This window comes from Manacus vitellinus, unplaced genomic scaffold (assembly GCF_001715985.3).
Source record: "Manacus vitellinus isolate BGI_N305 unplaced genomic scaffold, ASM171598v3 scaffold_2_pilon, whole genome shotgun sequence".
In the NCBI taxonomy this organism is placed as follows: domain Eukaryota; kingdom Metazoa; phylum Chordata; class Aves; order Passeriformes; family Pipridae; genus Manacus; species Manacus vitellinus.
Genome location: NW_021940208.1, coordinates 48389682 through 48407909, shown reverse-complemented (window position 1 = coordinate 48407909; position 18228 = coordinate 48389682). Strand labels below are relative to the sequence as shown.

Sequence of the window (18228 nt, the reverse complement as noted above, 5' to 3'; positions counted from 1 at the left end):
GGTTTTATTACTAAAAGGTCTGCATCCCTTCTTTCTTCGATAGGAATTGACAGTGGAAATAGTGGGTATCTCCATCCAAGTGGTGTCCCCTAGGTCTGCGTGGGCATTCTTTTGCTCATCAGCCTCACCCAGGCAGTTTGGGCTGCTTAGCCTCTCTCACTGAGCAGGAGGTGAGCAGGACACATCAGGCCACTCTGCTGAGCAGCTCCAGACAAACCTTTTTGACCTGTGTGTAGTTGTATTTCTGCTCCTGTTCATGTAAGTACATTGTAATTCGGTGACCACTGAATACTTCTGTCTTTTGGGAGAAAATGGGGAAAAAATGGTCCCTTAAGACCTTTTCTATTGTTTATTATTATTAATTTTAAAAAAGGGATAAAAGACTAGGTAGTCCTAAGATAATTGACACCTTGTTTTACAGAAGACTACTGGTGTGGGGGTTTTTGCTTTTTTTGGTCTGGGGGGAGAGGAGGGGAGTTGTTTGGAAATGCTGAAGAAGCCAAATAGAACAAATGGTGGTGTTATAATAAATAAAACATGCATGTAAAACCTGTCTAACTTGGTTAGCCCACCCGACTTAGGCAGTCTCTTTTAAGCATTATTTGTGGATGTTAACATCTGTTTAAATCAAGCATATGGGAGAAAAGCTGTTTTTTCTTAATGGTTCAGCATTCCTCTTCTCAAGCTTAAACTTTTTTCCTGCTTTTCATGACCGTTTTTTTCTTTATATGGGTTTATGTTAATTGATAGCAGTATTCAAGGTTGTCTGGCTTGCCTATCTTCCTTTTAGGTAATTTGAAAGTGTGTCATCAAAAAACTAACCTCAACAAACCAGTTGAGAGGTAGTGGGTGCCTTGCTGGCACACAGGGAACTCCTTGAAACATTGTGTACGGATCCTAGATATGCATTCACCTGAAAATAGTTCCTGTATCAGTGTTAGCCTTTCTGTTCCAGCTTTAAAATCCACAATGGTTGCATGGAACCTGAAAACTCATACCTATGGAACTTCCTGTACCTTACTGGAAAAGTATTGAAAGACAATATGACTTTTGGCAAGTCTGCTGTAGGAAACCCATGGATAATTAGTGGAAGGGAAGTGCCAGTCTGAATGTGTTTTTACAAAATTAATTATAAATACCTAGATTGCATCTTCCTCTGTATTCTGATAAGAATTTTCTGCCAAAATAGAGACTTCCAAACCTTTTGATTTTAAAATATTGCTTTTGTTTGTTATCATACAGTATTTTGTATCTTCCTTGTATAACAAGCTTTTGACTTTTCAAAAGTTCAGGATTCTTTCACTAATTTATTTAAAAAGCTATATTAAAAAAAAAAATGTAGCACAACTTAAATCTTATACCAGTTGATCAGACTGCCTGTTATAACTCCATTTGGGTTTTGGAATAAACATGAAAAGCTGAGAAAGTTTTCATTCTCTTATACCCATTATCTAAAGATTAGAGCAAATGCATGTACTTTCTCATAAAAAAAATACAGGGTTACCAGTTCTGAGTCTTTGCATTTTCCATTAATTTGTCAATTCCTTATCAGCTGTATCTTGCTGATAGAGTAGAAAGAAGGAGAGACTGAGATTAATTAAATCTTCTTTGATATTTAACTGTTTATTTAGATCTTGGGGATCCAAGGAACTCCAAGCAATAATCAATCAAAATCACTCCCGTCTATCTATTCTCAGTAGAACCATAATAATAACCAATTAATACAGGTCTGGACTGGACAGAAAGGTGGTAATTAACCCCTACAAAAATTGATTGCAATTCGCAAATTTCTGGTGTAGCAGTTAAAGCCCTTTTGCAAAACAGGTTTAGGATTCAGCTTGTTCAAAATATTGAAATACAGCAAAATTTTTACTTTGTTCAGGCCTTTTTTGACCTGGACTAAAAGATGAAGGCTTTTAGATACCTTGAACCTCATTTTTAAAATGACCTGCCATGGTCAATTAACTGATAATGTATCAGTTAGCTAGAAAAATAATCTATGTGCATCGCTTCCCATAATTTGCTGTGGTTCTACTTCCTTTGAAGTATTACTGCCCTAAAATCAAAGCACACACACCATTGCAGAGTGTTTTAGAAATATACAGCGTTATTCTGGTGACACCAGGTGTTGAAAGTAAAAAATGTAATGCATTATGTATTCAGAAGCATACCTTTATTAATTGATAGTTATTGTGGGGTAAATGGTGATCTAGTGAAGGTTTGTAATTTGACAATAATTTGAGTTATCTATTTTGAAAGAAATGTTCATTTGCTGAAAGTCAGAAGTTACTTGATCTTTACCTATCTTTTTAAGACATATCAAAAAGGCAAAATTAAAATGTTATATGGTTTCTCTTCTTCATATGTTTTAAGTAATATACTGTTTCTTGATTTATATCTGGTTCTCTAATTATATTATTTAAATTTTTTTCAGTTAATTAGCATCACTAAGTAAGTGTTTGCTTAAAGAATGCAGAAGTGAAATTAACTGAGATTTCCAAATGTCCCTAGATACTATCAAATCTGGAAGAAATGATGTTCAGAATAATAACATTATTCCTGTATTTGGGGATTGGGAATTACCCAAGCCTGCTGTACTGCACAGTACTTGGCTGTGGGAAGTGGCACTGGGAGGGCAGTGATTGATTTGTTTAAGAGCTGAAAGGTAACTTTCTGTGAGCAACTTGGGCTAAGCAGTTGTTTAATAATGTTTTGTGAATTTTCAACATTGTGTGAATAATGTTTAACATTTTCAGGTAGCATCATTTTAAGTCCAAAAATACAGTATTTGTTTAATCTGTAAAATCATCCCTTCTTATTTCAGCTTTTCATTGTCAAATGCATTTGATATGAGGGTGTACCAGTGTTCACCCTCTTGAAACCCCTTGAAACTCCCAGGCCATATTTGCTATGAGCCAAGACACTTCAGTGGAAGCAGTCTGTTATTAAAAGCATGGTGCTGACTTCTCCATGGTATTTACTGGAGACTGTTCTCTTTAGTTGTGGCATAAAAATAAATTTTAAGTGGTGCTTGTAAATTTACTTTAGTAGGAGGAATGTTGCTGACAAGAAGAGCTGTTGGTTTTGTATTATATATCAGATTGTGCCAAGAGGTGTGTTTTGAAAATGTCTGTGGATCCCAATGCAAGAAGAAACTTTTCACTTAGAAAGACAGAGAAGTCTTAGGACTTGTTGTTCCTGTCATACTTATCCTGGTCACTGATACTGAAATTGGAAAAAGTAATGAGTGAATTGGAGGATACTCTACCTACTACTGGATATTTGGGACCTACTTGGAAGGGCGGGATCCCAGTAAAATGAAGCCCATTGCAGCAGGTATGAATTGTTTCCTCATTTCCACAACAACTCCTGAAGCAGCATGAATATAGTGATCCCTTGTCACTTGTGCCTCGTGTCCTCCAGTATAGACAGTGATGTGGCAGTTACCCTTTCCATGCTGAGATCTGTGCATTGGCTTTGGTCTGCTTTGTTGACAACTAACGTAGCCAGTTTAGCTGTGCTCCTTTCTCTTAATTTTGCCCCATGCTTGGGGAGTGCAAGGCTGCTGTTGTGGGCAGATACTAAGGCTAGTCAGAGGATATGCTAATTTATACTTGAGGCTTAATCACCTTTGCTTGGGAGCTGTTACAGTCCTAGGTTGGCTACATCATAAGATGTAGCTTGAGGCATTCAGGACATTTTATACTGTAACATTGCCTAATTCATGCCTGTTTTCTCAACACAAAGTCTAGATTGAAGGAGAGGTGTAGTTGGATACTCTTCTAGACACTTAAATGCTTTAAGATATGTGAGTTTCCTCTGACGTGCACCCACAATAATTTGAAAGACTTAAGTCTCTAGAATGCTGTTTTTATTTAAAAAAAAAAGTTCCTTTTCAACTACTCTATAAGCTATCATGAAGCAGAACCGTATTGCAGATGGAAACCACCTGGTTTGTAGAAGTAAAATCCTTCAAAACGCTATTCGAGTGTGTCCAGAGCAGGGCGACCAAGGTGATGAAAGGCCTCGAGGGCAAGACTTACAAGAAGTGACTGAGGCCACTTGGCTTGTTCAGCTTGGAGAAGAGAAGGCTGAGGGGAGACCTCATAGCAGTCTGCAGCTTCCTCAAGAGAGGCCGTGGAGGCAGAGGTGCTGGTCTCCTCTCTGGTGACCAGCAATAGGACACGAAGAAATGGAATGAAGCTACATCAGTGCAAGTTCAGATTGGACATTAGGAAAAGGTTTTTCGCTGAGAGGGTGGTCAGTCACTGGAACAGGGTCCTTAGGGAAATGGTCATGGCACTAGGCCTGACAGAGTTCAAGGAGCATCTGGACAATGCTCTATGTTACATGGGTTCATTTTATGTAGTCCTGTGAGGAGTGGGGAATTGGACTCCAAGATACTTAGGCATCCCTTCCAGCTTGAGAAATTCCAATTCCTTTATTGCCTTCAAATGATGAGTCCCCAGAAGTTCTTGTCTGTGGTCCCCAAGCATATGTTTTTGCACTTTGTACCATCAAAAACCATCTTATTTTAATTACACAGTTCATAGGCTATCTAATATGTCTGCAGCATGAACCAATGGCTCCTCTGGACGCATCACAGACCGATGTGGTAGGCACACAACTACTAGCTGTAGCAAGACCACTAATAAATAAAACGACATTGATTCCTGAGGAATAGGACTGGTAACTTCTGTGTGTGCTTATTACACTGTATTTTAATATAGTCCCTTAAAATCCTCCCTTAACTAACTCCTTGTTTGTAGATAGTTCTTCTCTATGACTTGGTCTGGAGATATTTTCACTGCATATTAAATAATGGACTCCAAATCCATTGTGTTATCCTTGTCCAAGCAGGTTGTTTAATGACACTGACCTGGCTTTTTTGCATTCAGAACCATATTGCATGTTATTCCCCTTCTCATTTACCTCCAGTACTTAATTCTGTTCTTCTTCCTTTATTAAGTTAGTAACAGAAATTCTTTCTGAAAGGTCACTGAAAAGAGGCTGCAGAGCATGTATAAAACTGTTTTCATTTATGTAATTTTTTTTTAAATGTGGCTCAAATAAATGTCTGTATAATTCAGATGATTATTATCTAATGTCTTCCTCTTACAGCCTGAGCCCTGGTTTAAGGTGTCTTTCATTAAAACTTCCTTCCAGGCGTCCTGGACACTGCTAAGGAGAACTCGAATTAGAGTAAATTCTGCATGCCATCGTAAAACCAAAATAGCTTTATTTGCAATTGCAAGAATATATCTATGTAGAGATAGGGAATTATTTCCACCAGTAATTCTTGTGAGAAGATTTAAGGGCTTGTGTCACTGGTTTTCCTCATTCTTCAGTAAATACAGACCTGTCTTAAATTTTACATTAGACTATAGAACCTCTTGCTGCATCAGAGACCAAAGCACTTTTTACCTGAAAGTAACATTTAATTCCACATATAAATTAGAGATTTCTTGTCTTCTTATCTTTGACTCTACCAAGCAGAAGGATATTTGAGATTTTGGTCAGTAAGTTTTCTGGATTTGAAACCAATTACTCCAGTGCCTTGCTGAGTGCAATTTCAGGCTTTTTTGGATATGCCCCCAGAATATGTATTTGTTTCTTTTGTGTAGAAGATAGGAGGCCAGTAAATGTATTTACTTTGGGATAAGGATGCTTTCTCTGTTGATAAAGGAGGGGAGGTATGTTTCAGATTTCATTGCAGGATTTGTAAGTCTTTCTTGAAGAGCAAAAATCAAGACCAGGACAGTTAAAATAACTCATTAGTTCTCTGTGTGACTTTTTATTTGTTCTGTAGTAAACTTGGTACTAATTTCTAAGCAGAAGTGATATGTCTCGGTGGGACTGAAGTAATTATATACATCTGTTCATGGTCCTTTGTAGTTTTGAATTGGTGTTCTGTTTTGGTTTGTATTTTCTAACCTTTTATTATATTTTAGAAAATGGTGGAAGGGATTTGTTGCTGAGATGTGGATTGGGTTTTTATTTTTTACTTGCATTAAGCTGCAAGCTGAAATTCACTTTTAAAAAAACTTTTTATTAAGTAAAACATAGTTTATCCATGTAAGACTTGGATATACATTTAATTAGTAAGGCAAATAAAACAACTGTAGTGAATTAGAAGAGAATCACAAAATCATTTAGTTTGCAAAAGACCTTTAAGATCATGGAGTCCAGTCGTTAACCCAGCACTGTCAAGTCCAACACTAAACCATGTCCCTAAGCACCACATCTACACATCTTTTAAATACCTCCAGGGATGGTGACTCCACCAGCTCCCTGGGCAGCCCATTGAACTGATTTATTTTGTTACCAGTGTGTCACATGTTAAATATTATGCTTTTCCAAAAATTTGATTCATGGACTGATAGGATGGTATAAGCCTTCTTCCTTTAAAAAAAAATAATTTCCACTTTTCCTTTTGTGCACCTTCAGTAACTTTGGTCCTCTAAATGTCAGGAAGGGCCTCTCCTTCTTCCATTGCTGCCTAGTGGCATGTATACAAATAAAAAAGCATTAATGTTAGTGTATTTTCTGGGAGTATAGATATACTTTATTGTCTGCTACCCCTTCTGAATCTCACAAAATTTGTATAACCCTGCTTCAGGGCCAACGTGCTTGGCCATTACCCCACACTATCTGTACCTACCCTTTCTGGTGGAATATTTAGAATAGTGTTTGCATTTAGATCCGGTAGTTCCTCCAGTACAGCTGGTTTTAACTTTCCTCTCTTCTTTTCCATGGGCCACTAACACTTTACAAGCAAAGCATGGCTCTGTGTAGAAACTCCTTGTGTGTGTATATATGGATGCAGTAAATGCATATGAATTACCTTTTTTTGGCCCTTAAAGGAGCCTGTAGTTTCCTAGGGAATCATGGGTTGAAAAAACCAGTCTTTGGGGTTTCATGATGTTTCATTTCTGCCGTGTTGGTCAAAGGTTTGTGTTTTAGTAGCTAGTCCATGCTGGGGTAGGTAGTAGTTTCTAGAGGGGAAATGCTGCAGTGTAATGTGTTGCTGTTCCCAGATTTATACCTGGATTTTTCTGTTTGGCTCATTTAGTGGAGCAGATTTTGTTCCCTGAACATCTGCAATTTCGTTTGGTTTTTAGTGAGGTTTGAGAAGCATCATGTTGCAGTGTTCTCTCCGCATGATGCTCCAAGACTCTGGCACCTTGACTCATGCCAGAGAGACATCCTGCTACCACCTGTGGAGCCACTGGCTGTAGTGGCCTCTGCTATTTGTTTGGGATGTCCAGCTGCCAACCCTCCCAGTCAGCCACATGGTGAGGCCCAAGAGGCACCACTGGGCACTCGCAGGGCTGCCGAGTCTCACCTGCAACCCTGTGCCTTGGCACCTCCAAGGAGCCAGAGCAAAGGCATAAGACGGCTTCCAGAGCCGCAGGCCCCTGTGTGTAAGAGGCTGCTTTTGCTCAGCAATGGGGGTTTTATTTGACATCTCCCTTCCAGGCTCAGTCGCACTCCCAAGGGACAGTGCTGTGCCCTGGGCACCTATCCCCTCAAAGAGCATCATTGTGCAGCTGTTCCCTCATTTCCCTTGTGGAAAGGCACCTCGCGATCCTACACAAGACCTCATCTTTTTTTGTCTTCCTGTTCTCTCTCTCACCATCCTTTCAGTGTAAAAAAATGCATTCCCATGCTTAGGTACTCAAAAGTGTTTGCCGTGTTTCACAGACTGGGATGCTCTTCTCAGTCCAAAACAGTGAACTGACTGCTCTGGGTATTGGCATGTAAATTAATGTGCTGACCTTGCAGGGAAACCATCCAAGCTGCAGGCTGTGTCCTCAGTTTCAGGATGTTGGTGGTTTGAAACTCTGGGCTATGTTCTGCATCTCAATGATGGAAACCACTTCAAATTCATGGTGGTGTAGCAGGGCTGCCCTATCAAAAGTTGTTTTTCTACTTTTTCCTGTAACAGCAACTGGCATTTACAGTTAATGCTCCATTCTTACAGGTTGTTTGTTGGTTTTTTCCTTTGTGTAGATACAACAGTTTAAGTACCTATGCTAAAGGTGCAAAGATGAGATATTTCTACTATCATTTAAATTAATTGTCGTGTACTTAAAACTGCAAGATAAGGACCCACCTGCTTGAGTGGGATTTTGAGAAGCCACTAGTCTGCTGCCTTTCCCTAAGGCAAGGTGAACTGTAGCATCCATGATAGTTTGAACAAATTTTCAAGAGTTCCAGTTTTTAAGGCTTCAACACTGTTTGCTGATTTTCACTTCACATCCCGGTTGCCACTCAAGAATGAGATGCTTGAGGTATTTCTGTGTTCTTCTGAAACATCGGTCTGCTGCTCAACAGCACTGAAAAAGGCATTAGGGGAAAGGAGTGTGAGCAAAGCAAGAGACATGGTTTTTATCCATGTATAAATCCATGGTTTATCCATTCTCAAATATTTCAATTCTGATTTCCCTATGTCAAAAACCCATAGAAGAACCAGTAAAGAGCACTTTTTGTTTGGTTAAATACATGTGGTCTTGTCAGCCTAGAAGTGAGCAAACACTGAAAAAGTATCTGGTGGCACTGAGGAGGTACACGGAGATCCTGAGCTGGAGGAAGGTGAAGCAAGCAGGCATCAGGGAAAGACCCCAAAGTGATTTGTGCCTCATGCACCCACATGGAGTCACAGCAGGGGTTTGCCTACTGTGCTGCTGCATTGCTGACACAAAAACAGTCACATGAGCTCACAGAAGGAAAAGGCCTTTACACACCACAACACTTGTCACTTCTGGCTTGGGAAGGGCCTGGAACCAAGTCTGGAAATGCATCGGTGTTGCCTTGCCCTGTTCTTGCACTCTGATGGTGAAGTATCTGTTGTGGACCACCCTCTTATAGAGGGCAGTGGGCGATCAGACCTTTTTGGGGTCGCTTGTTAAGATTGTTCTTATGCCCTGTCCTTACAATTAGAAAGCTATCCATATTAATTATTCCATGCAAAAATTTTGGCTTACTGTGTGTTCATGTACATGGAGAATCAATTGCTTCTTCTATAAAAGCTTTCCCCATGTTGGTAGGTGATTGTGCCCTGTCTCATCAGCTCCTATTTAAGCTCCTGCTGGTTCAGTCTTTGACCCAATAAAACAGTCCTGGACCCAGTGCTGTGCCCTGAGCTCTTTCTAACTACTTCTGTAGTCCACAGGTTTCTGAATTGAGGTCGCAAGGCTTTGCTGATGCTCATACCACATTACTTAATATAAGGACAAAACATTACTAGTATTAGTAATACTTACATAATATTCTCTTGAGGTGTCAACTTTTTTTCCCTCCTCAACTCAATTTGTCCACATCCATTGACTTTCCATTTTTTCATCCTCCTTTTCTTGTCCTCCTCGATGTGCCAGCAATCCCCTCATGTCTCTGCACTCTTTAGAAATTTAGTCTGTTAATCAGTCTAACGTTGTGTCCATTTTGTTTCTGCATCGCATCTCCAGCATCTTTTTGCATGTGGTGGTTTTATCGGATTGTCACTTTGAGACCTTCTCACAGTCACTTTGGGAATGAAACTCTTTCTGTTAGTAGTAAAAATTAATCTAATGAAGTTTTTTCTATGCAGTACAGTTGAAAGTGACTTGAAGCATTTTCAAACAGACAAAAGGCAAATGTTTGCTGTGACACCAAATGGGTGCAAGGCACGTGAGCAGTGCTGTGATTGATGCTTGTCCAGAGGGCAGGCATCCTCACTCTGCCTCCTAGCAGATACTCAAAGATACTCCAGCTTAAGCGCAGGCACATTTGTTGGTTTGGGGATGTGAACTATCCAAGGAAGAAATTAAAAGAATCTGCAATGTAGGTTAAGTGGCGCTTCAGGTAGTGCCCGGTAGCATCCAGCATGGCACTGGTTACTCCGATACTCCTGTTTGTTTTCACAAACCAGCACCTCACAGTTTTTGAGCGGATGACCGCTGTGAGGAGACCGTAACCTCTTGATTTCAAAGGAACCATCGTTTCTCTGGTGCCTCTGTGGTTAATGTAAGAAAGGTGTCTTGCCATAAACTTTTTCCGAGGTATTCAGCAATGTTGGGAAGGGGTCGGCCTGGGCAGGAAGCCCTTGTCTGTGCTATAAAGAAAATAGCAAGCAACAAAATGAAAGCATCAAAGGACTAACAGGATGCAGTCCCAGGAGTCCTCTCTGGCATGTTAGTCCTTCTTGAAAGTTAGCATTGAGTGAAGAGTGACCTTAAAACTCGCTTCATTCAAACAGACTGGGCTCAAGTTTAAAGTTCAAGGCATTTTGTTTTTTCACCTGTTTCCTACAGTTTTTAAGAAACTTCTGAAGAATTAATGTGTAACTATATCTGGTCACAGAGCCAATGTGGAGAATTTTTCTCAAGGGAAAATAATGTTACTGTATGGAGTGAGAGAAATGGATACTTTCTGAGTGGAGTTTTATTTTCTTGAAACTTTTTCACCCTAACCCACTGCTACCATGATTGCAAACAGCCCTGGAGCTGGCATAAAACACACGCTATTTCTTACTTTATTTTTGAAAGAAGCTGGTAGGATCCTATAGTTGTCTGAATCATGGTGAAAAGGTGATTTTTTGCTGAAGCTGCTCCTGCTACTTAGGAAGCAAGGTCTTGCTTTGGGCACAACCTGTGAGCAAAGAGCCTGGTTGCAGTGGGTACATGTTGACTGAGCCAGTGACTGGCCACATTGCCACCCACCCCTCTCTCACCATGTTGGAACTGTTGGGCCTGAGAGGGAAAACTAAAGCCCTGACCCAAAACTCCATTGGTAGGAGAGGAAGGTGTGGATACAGAGCTGCAGCCCTACCAGTGCTAATGCCAAGTGGCAACCTGGGCTGCTGGCTGACACCGGTTATGAGCCTCTTCTGGTTTTACCCAGCAACATCTACCTGTATGATCCTGAAGTAGTTACTTTATTTTCTGATCTTTGCATCTTATCTTATGAAGCAACTAGTAACTGATCCCGTAAGTAATTTGGCAGGTTGTCTTTCATAGCTAAAAGAAATAGTTTGCCAAGATGACATACAGATTTTACTCGTGTTTCCCCATGCCATTAAATTTTAATGATTCTTGCATGAATATTTCATGAAAGTACCTTCTGAATGGGTTTGTTTAGTCCTGGCAGCTAATACTTAGTATAAAGTTTTGAGGGGGGGTTGTTTGGTTTTTGGTGGGTTTTCTTTTCCTCTCAGGTGGTTTAGTGCAGGTAAGAAGTGTCAAACTGGATTAAGTGAGAAAAGGCAACTTCTTGTGGGTGATTCAGCAAGGGGATGCTGTCTATAACTCTTTTCAGCTGCTTAGTGGAAGCCTGTGAAATGACCCTCAAATACAATTCTGCTCTGTGCTCTCTGGCCACAAGGTGGCTAAAAATGTTGTGAAAGCCCATGATATGCAAGTGCTTTAAATGATGCTAATACATCTGCAGCCTTTCTGCAGCGCAACACACGGCACACGGGAGAAAAGATTTATTGTGCATAAAATTGTATATGTCTTATTTATATTGGAGTGGTGTTTAGAAAATGTTATTACCAATAACTCCTCAGCTGGAAGGCTGGGCTTGGCTTTGTTGTTGGGTTTTCTTTTTTATAGGAGAAGTCATTGTTCCCAACCCATGCAGTGTGAGCAACAGGTCCACTGTGGACCACAGTGGTGCCATGGGGTGCTCAGTGGCCACCTGCCCATGAAGCCACAGCTCCATGAGTACATCAGCCTCAAGGCTCTACACAAACTGTGGCTGAAAATTTAACTTCCCACTCCATCTCCATTTGTACTGCCTGCTAAATCCATCTCAAACGCTAAATCGGAAACACTTGTCCAAACTTGGGTTAGCAAGTTCTTTTGTTGCTGTTGAATTTTTTGGACCCTGCACGAGGATGATGGGTGTGTTCCTTCAAAGGGGTGATGTTTCCAAGCAGCCAACTGCTGCGCCATCAGAAACAGGTAGTTAGTTTTTACTGGTTTTAGGAGTGGTAACACTCTTCCCTGCAAACTTTTTGGAAGCTTATCTCCAGCTGTACAGTAGGGACAGGGCTTTTGTTTAATGGAAATGAAGCATATCTTTTTCTTACAGATGCACCACTCACTATAGAGCTTTTTATGTGCATTTTAGGTTTCCCTTTTTATTTTTTAACTTATTAACTCTGACAAGTAACCTCTTGGTTGTGAACAATTTAATTCACGATTCATTTTTCTGATTCAAAGTGAACACGAGTGCCCTAATCCCCTAATGGGAATTAATTGCATGTTTCAGTGCTTAACTCTGATCCTTTCTCAATCCCCACTGGGACAAGTTTCTTCCTGAAGGATCTCTGTTTGTTATTCAAAACACAGTCTAAAAGGTAATGATTTTTCTTATAAAAGAGACTTGGGCTGACTGAATATTAATGCTCTTCTTATTGTGAGGGAATGAGCTGCATCCAAAAAAAACTCATTTATGTCATGAAGGATAAATTACTCTGAAGTATATCTGATAAAATACAGGGGGGGGGAAATCAGTATGTTCTTTTTCCCGTGTGGAAGCAGTTCGTCAGTAAATAAAGGCACAGTTTTTGCTTGGAAAACTGTATTTTGATAGAGAGAAAAACTGTTTATTTCACCAAGGGGGAAATTGCTTTGCTACTGAGGATTTTAAATGACACTGCTCTTGGCCAGCAATGCACCCTTTTGGATAACTGACCTAACAGTTTACTAAAATAAGAATAAATAGCAGAGAACAGATTGCATTTCTACTTCCAGTCTGTTTTTAAAGATTTTTCAAACTTGAAATACACTGTTTAATGCCCTCTTCCCAAGAGGAGCTGCACATGCTCCTTGGGTGTTGGATGTCTGGCCCAACCAGACAACTGTGGATGAGGCAGGCTCTGCCCAGTCAGCGACCAAGGGTAAAATGTGGAAAAACATCACAGTGCAAGAACTGCTGCCTTACAGAAATAATAGGAGATAAACAGGACACAGTGTGAAAAGTAACACAGGAATGATGGAGGTACCTTTCCCCCCACACATCATTCAGTAAAGTCAGTCTTTTATCCCATTTAAACCAATTTTGAGTGTTTCATGCTCACAAATAAAACAAATGGTCGTGCAGGGTCTGTTTTCAAGAGAGGTTCAGCATGTGTGCAGACCTGAGGTGCTTTAGCACTTTGGAGTGTCTGTCTGGGGACAAGAGGAGCACGGCCTTACCTGGTCTTCCTGCCTGCAGCCATAGCTTCCAGTTTCATTAGGGCTGAAATACCACATCTCTCCTCCCACGAGCCCCCAAGGTAAATAAATGGAAGGAACATGCACAGACAGGAGGGGTGAAGGGGTTTGGGAAAACATGACCAGTTCTGCAAATCACCTCATATTTACAGCCATCATCATTCCCCTCCCCTGAAGGAGCAGGACAGACTTCAATGGCACGTTTCAGACAGCCCCTGCTTGCTCGGGATGTGGTTATCACAGGCCACCCCACTTCCCTCCCTGGCACCCACAGTTTGCTGTTCTGCATTGGTTGGTCACTCAGCATGTGAGACCTTGGAGCTGGGGTTATTGCAAATCCATCAGCATGTCCATGAGATAACTCAACGCCAGGTTACATTTGCTTTTGGGGTGTCACTGAGCACGGCACCACACACTTGCTGCAGCACAGCTCACACAGTGGTGGGAAAGAGAAAAAATTAAAAAGGGTTGAGAGCTTTTCCTGAGGCACAGGAATGTGTTGGCTGACATTGGGGATTCCTTAGAGAAACCATGGGATGTAATTTGGTTACGGCAAAGATCTACAAAAGGTTGACTTTGTCTTGTTGTGTTTTGCACTGATGCATTTTCTATCCGAAAATTTTCAAGATACTTGAATTTAGTACAATACTTAAATGTGATGTAGGACTACAAAGACCTAGGTTTTTGCACATGTCCAAACAGCCTTGCATGTCCAAGGTGCTGTGGTGTGGGTGTGGTTCTCCAGGGCAGCCACATGGTAACAGATGCCTTTGTCTTTCAGCTGCTTTTGCAGGTACGATGGCCCGTGTCTTTGTCTACGGCACACTTAAGAAGGGCCAGCCCAACTACAAGCACATGATCAACACAGCCAAGGGGCTAGCAAAATTCCAAGGAAGGGGCCGCACGGTGGAGAAGTACCCGCTGGTGATTGCAGGAAAATACAATATTCCTTACATGCTGAACATCCCAGGGACGGGCCACCATGTTGCTGGGGAGATCTACTCAGTTGATGACCAGATGCTGCAGTTCCTGGATGAGTTTGAAGGCTGCCCAGACATGTACCAGCGTACCCTGATGAGAATCGAGGTGGTGGAGTGGGAAGGGAAGGGCGGTGCCGAGGGCATCCTGGAGTGCTTCGTGTACAGCACAGCCACCTACCCGCCCGAGTGGGTGGGGCTCCCCTACTATGACAGTTACGACGCCTCAGGGAAACACGGCCTCTCCTACGTCCTACGCGAAAGCCGAGAATAGAAATGGGAGGCAGCACAGCCTGGCCGAAGACATAGTACTAAGCACGTGTTGATCAGTAACCTTTCCAGGAAAGCTGTAATACCTTTTTATTAAAATGCAGGATCTCTTGTAACCTTCCCAACCCAGGACCCTTGGTGCTAGAGTTGAAGTCCTGTAAGCCCAGAGTTGGAGACTCCCTCCCCAGGTAGTCATTGTCCTCCTCACCCCCACTAACCTGCTGCAAAGAATAGGTTTTCATGAGGGGTAAAAACAGTGTATATGCACACCTGGCCTGGGGTCTAATTATTTCCTCAATTTCCCCCTTTGCCTTGGTGCACAATGGAGGTCAGTGAAAGGCAGAGGAACAGACTAATTTTATGGGGTTTTTTCCTGAATTGACAAAGTTTCATGTGTAGTTCTCCAAGGTGGATGGAATAATGATGATACTATTGCACTAATAGCTGAAACTGATTTAAAAGTCACGTCTGCAAAGTAAAGCACAACTCGCGCTGAATGTTGACTTCTAATGGTATTTAGTAGGTTACTGAAGATACTCTGTGCTTCTAGACAGATAGGAACTTGCTGAAAAAATAGAGAAAATTTAAAGATTATTCTTACTCTGCATCGCAGTGTGGTTTTTTTGAACTGGAAAGGTATATTTTTAAATAATGTTTAACTTCACAAGGTACTGTGAAAAAATACTAAGATATTATAAAAAAATCATATTTAAAATTGTATTTTTAATTTAACATTCTAAGCACTTTAGGTTCCACTTCAGTTCACTGAGTGACTGTAGGATTTGGGGGGGCATAGGAGGGGTGAGTGAAGTTGGGGACCAGGAAAAGCAAACCTACTGAAGTTGTTGTGAGCACTTACTGTCAAGGTGACTTTCTGCCAAGCACTTTAATGCAGAATTTGCAACCATAGGCAAACTGAGCTTTCTATTGGGGGAAAGATTTTTATATACAATATAAAAATATTCAAACTACCTGTATTGTGATTATTGCAACATTTAAATTGGGGAAAAAAATATGTAAAGAAGACTGTTGTCCCCCTGACCCAACCAACTGTGCTGGTTTCTGTACAATCTGGGAAAATTGTGGCTTTCTGTTGTTACACTCCTGTGCCTTATATTTTCCTTCAACTGCAGGGTTTGGTACAAATAGATTGTACAGTATACAAAGCTGCCAAAGGGATGGGAGCAGGGAATGTATGCCATGCAGTGAGCCAAAGTACAATTAAATGCACTTATGATACCATTAGGAACAACACTGTACTTTTGCTTCACTGCCAGTAGTCCTGTGATGGTCGGAGGAGATCCACAGTAGAGAATCAGACCAGGGACCCAGGGTAAGGAATCAGCCTAAACTTCAGCAGTAGTAGGCACTGCTGCATCTCATCTAGAAAAACAGACAGAAAGCTTTTTTGTTGCTGGAGTAAGCAAATTAAGTAATTCGAAAGTAGAATACTTGTGTCTCTTTACACTACTTTTTTGTTTAGGGCAACCTGCAGAAGCTGGACTGTGCTCCTTTAGGAAGGGCCAGGATGGCAGTAAGGAGATTTCTAGGGAGATCTGCAGAGTGTCTGCCTCTGTTTCTCCAACTTTAACAGCATTAATTTTCCTGGAAAACAAGTATTACCCAAACACTCTCCTTCCTCATACTGATGTGTTTTGTAAACTAATTCACTAAGCAGATCCCTGTCCCTTGGCTGCGTGAGTTAGCAGCGTCTCAATAACATGAAAAATTCCTCTTCAGGCAGAAGTTTCAAGCAGAATCATGAACTTTTCTGGTTGAACATGAGTGACCAGCCCTGCCACAGACTGTTTTCATCCTTCACCTTTTGGTAAAGGGCCCAGGTGCCTCTGGCCAGTGGGTTGCTTTCTAGGAAGTGGCATTACTCTATACTTCTTAAGGCAAGAAAATGAGAGCAGGGCAGCTCCTCTTTGTGGCAGTGGTCAAGGCACAGCAGGAAGGATGACTTAGAGGTATGTAGAAAGAACAGCTGTGGGAGGTGAGCCCAAAGGCAGGAGTAGCCAGTGTCCTGGCCCAGGAGCAGGCAGCAGCAGAATCCTAGGCAGGAGCACAGGGACCGGATGATGCTGCAGAACACAGGGACTGCGGAGGTATGTCTGCATCCAGTGGGCTGTGGCTACTGACTTACCAAGCTAGGGCACAGGATGGAAGAAGGAGCCTCTGTTAATCACAAACTAACATTTTGGACCCAGTACACTTCTGGTATCTACATCATCTTGTGCGGCATGAAATTCCTGAGTGAGGAGGAGAAAATACTCCTTGCCCAAGTCACCAGCCCTTTTACTTCTGTTCAAGGCTCTTAAATATTCCTCCTCTCCAGGCCCTCTCTGGTTTCCCATACTGGATACACAGCTTTTCCAGCATGATATAGTCTTGTATTATGAACAGCCCTCGTTTTTCACACAGCCTTTAGTAAAAGCCTCTGCACAACAAAAGATCGGAGACTTGGTCTCCCTTTCCTGTAAGAATTCAGGAGGAGGCCTGGTCTGAGGGACAGTACGTGCCTCTAGCAATACCTTGGGATGGCTGAAGGGATCTGAGGACAGTGCCACCTCCTTCTGTTAAGACTTGCATGCAGTAATCAGTATAAAGAAGACTAAAGGGAGGGGCAAAATTGAGCATGGAGTTTGAATAAAAGACAAATCCCTTAAACTTTAAATGAAAACACACAACAAAAGTCTGCACTAGCAAAATAAAGCCTCTAACCTATAATTTAAATCTAGTCTATACAAAGCATTCAAAATATTACAATAAATCTGATCAGAATTTAAGCCATTGGTGATACTTGTGCAGCACTTCAACAGAGGGTAGGGTAACTGCTCAGTTTACTCAGTGGTTAATTTTTCATTCTTGCCAACAATTCTGTGCAGCCTGGCTGGGGCCTCAAACCAGGGACATTACTGTGGAGAAGACAAATCAGATTTGGGCTTTTGTTGTGTTTTCTTTTTTTTTTAAAGAGGCTTTTCCTGTTTTAAAGCAGAAATGGTATTTTATTGATTTTATTTGATCCTGAAAAATCAAAGCATTACAAAGGTTATGTACAAGTATTTCTGAAAGTAAAAATCTGGGATCCATTGCCAAGATTTAACATCTGTGTTTGCTGTCTTAACCACTGATACAGTAAATATGCCTGCATAAAATCTTGCACATAGTACTGTCCATTTTCTGTGTTGAACTGCCTTAATGTTACTTTATGGATGAAAATAATAAAGGCTTAGTTAATTCAACAGTGTGGAGGCAACCTTTCATTCCAGTTCCACCAGCAGATCTCCTTCTCCAACAGTATCACCAGCTTTGCAGCGCACAGCTTTCACCTAGGGTACAGAAACAGCAGTAATTTAAAACCTTGCTCAGTAACACGGTGAAAGGAATGTTTTGGTTGACATGGCTTATATTAGAGTATCCCATCTGCATGCATGGGGTAAATGGCCACTGTGCAACATGATGACCACCCCAGGGATCACAGATGCACATCTGCTGGAAGGGCCTTAAGAGTGTGACTGCTCAACCTCCAGTGTTCAGAGTCCAGCTGAGTTTTGAGTACCTGTGAGAATGGAGACTCCAGCACCTCTCCAGTTCTTGACCAAATCATGTCCAATCCCCTCAGGCAACTACCACTAGCTGGTTTTCTTAAGACAGAGGTACTTGAAGACCTAAACATCAGATGGAGATAGCGCTTTAAAAATTCAAAAGCACCTTTCTTCCACCTGGTTGCACTGCTGTTCATTTACTACTAAAGTTCTATATCTTTCAGAGGACAGGCT

The 18228-nt window shown here is 41.4% G+C and overlaps 2 protein-coding genes across 2 annotated transcripts in view; one reads left to right on the top strand and one right to left on the bottom strand.

Annotated features, from left to right (window-relative positions):
• Positions 1-239: 239 nt before the first annotated feature.
• GGACT (gamma-glutamylamine cyclotransferase) lies at positions 240-17691 on the top strand. The gene is made up of 2 exons (XM_018071177.1): positions 240-258; positions 13981-17691. Exon 2 carries the CDS (start codon positions 13998-14000, stop codon positions 14448-14450), a length of 453 nt encoding a protein of 150 aa, XP_017926666.1. The 5' UTR covers positions 240-258; positions 13981-13997; the 3' UTR covers positions 14451-17691.
• PCCA (propionyl-CoA carboxylase subunit alpha) overlaps positions 17400-18228 on the bottom strand; it is a 270550-nt gene continuing 269721 nt past the window's right edge. Inside the window, exon 23 of the mRNA XM_029960846.1 lies at positions 17400-17778. Coding sequence (XP_029816706.1) covers positions 17710-17778 — 69 coding nt within the window. The 3' untranslated portion in view covers positions 17400-17709. The remainder of the gene's footprint in view (positions 17779-18228) is intronic.

Bases quoted from the DNA above. Each gene is read 5' to 3' on its own strand.
- GGACT (XM_018071177.1), top strand. From the start codon at position 13,998: ATGGCCCGTGTCTTTGTCTACGGCACACTTAAGAAGGGCCAGCCCAAC.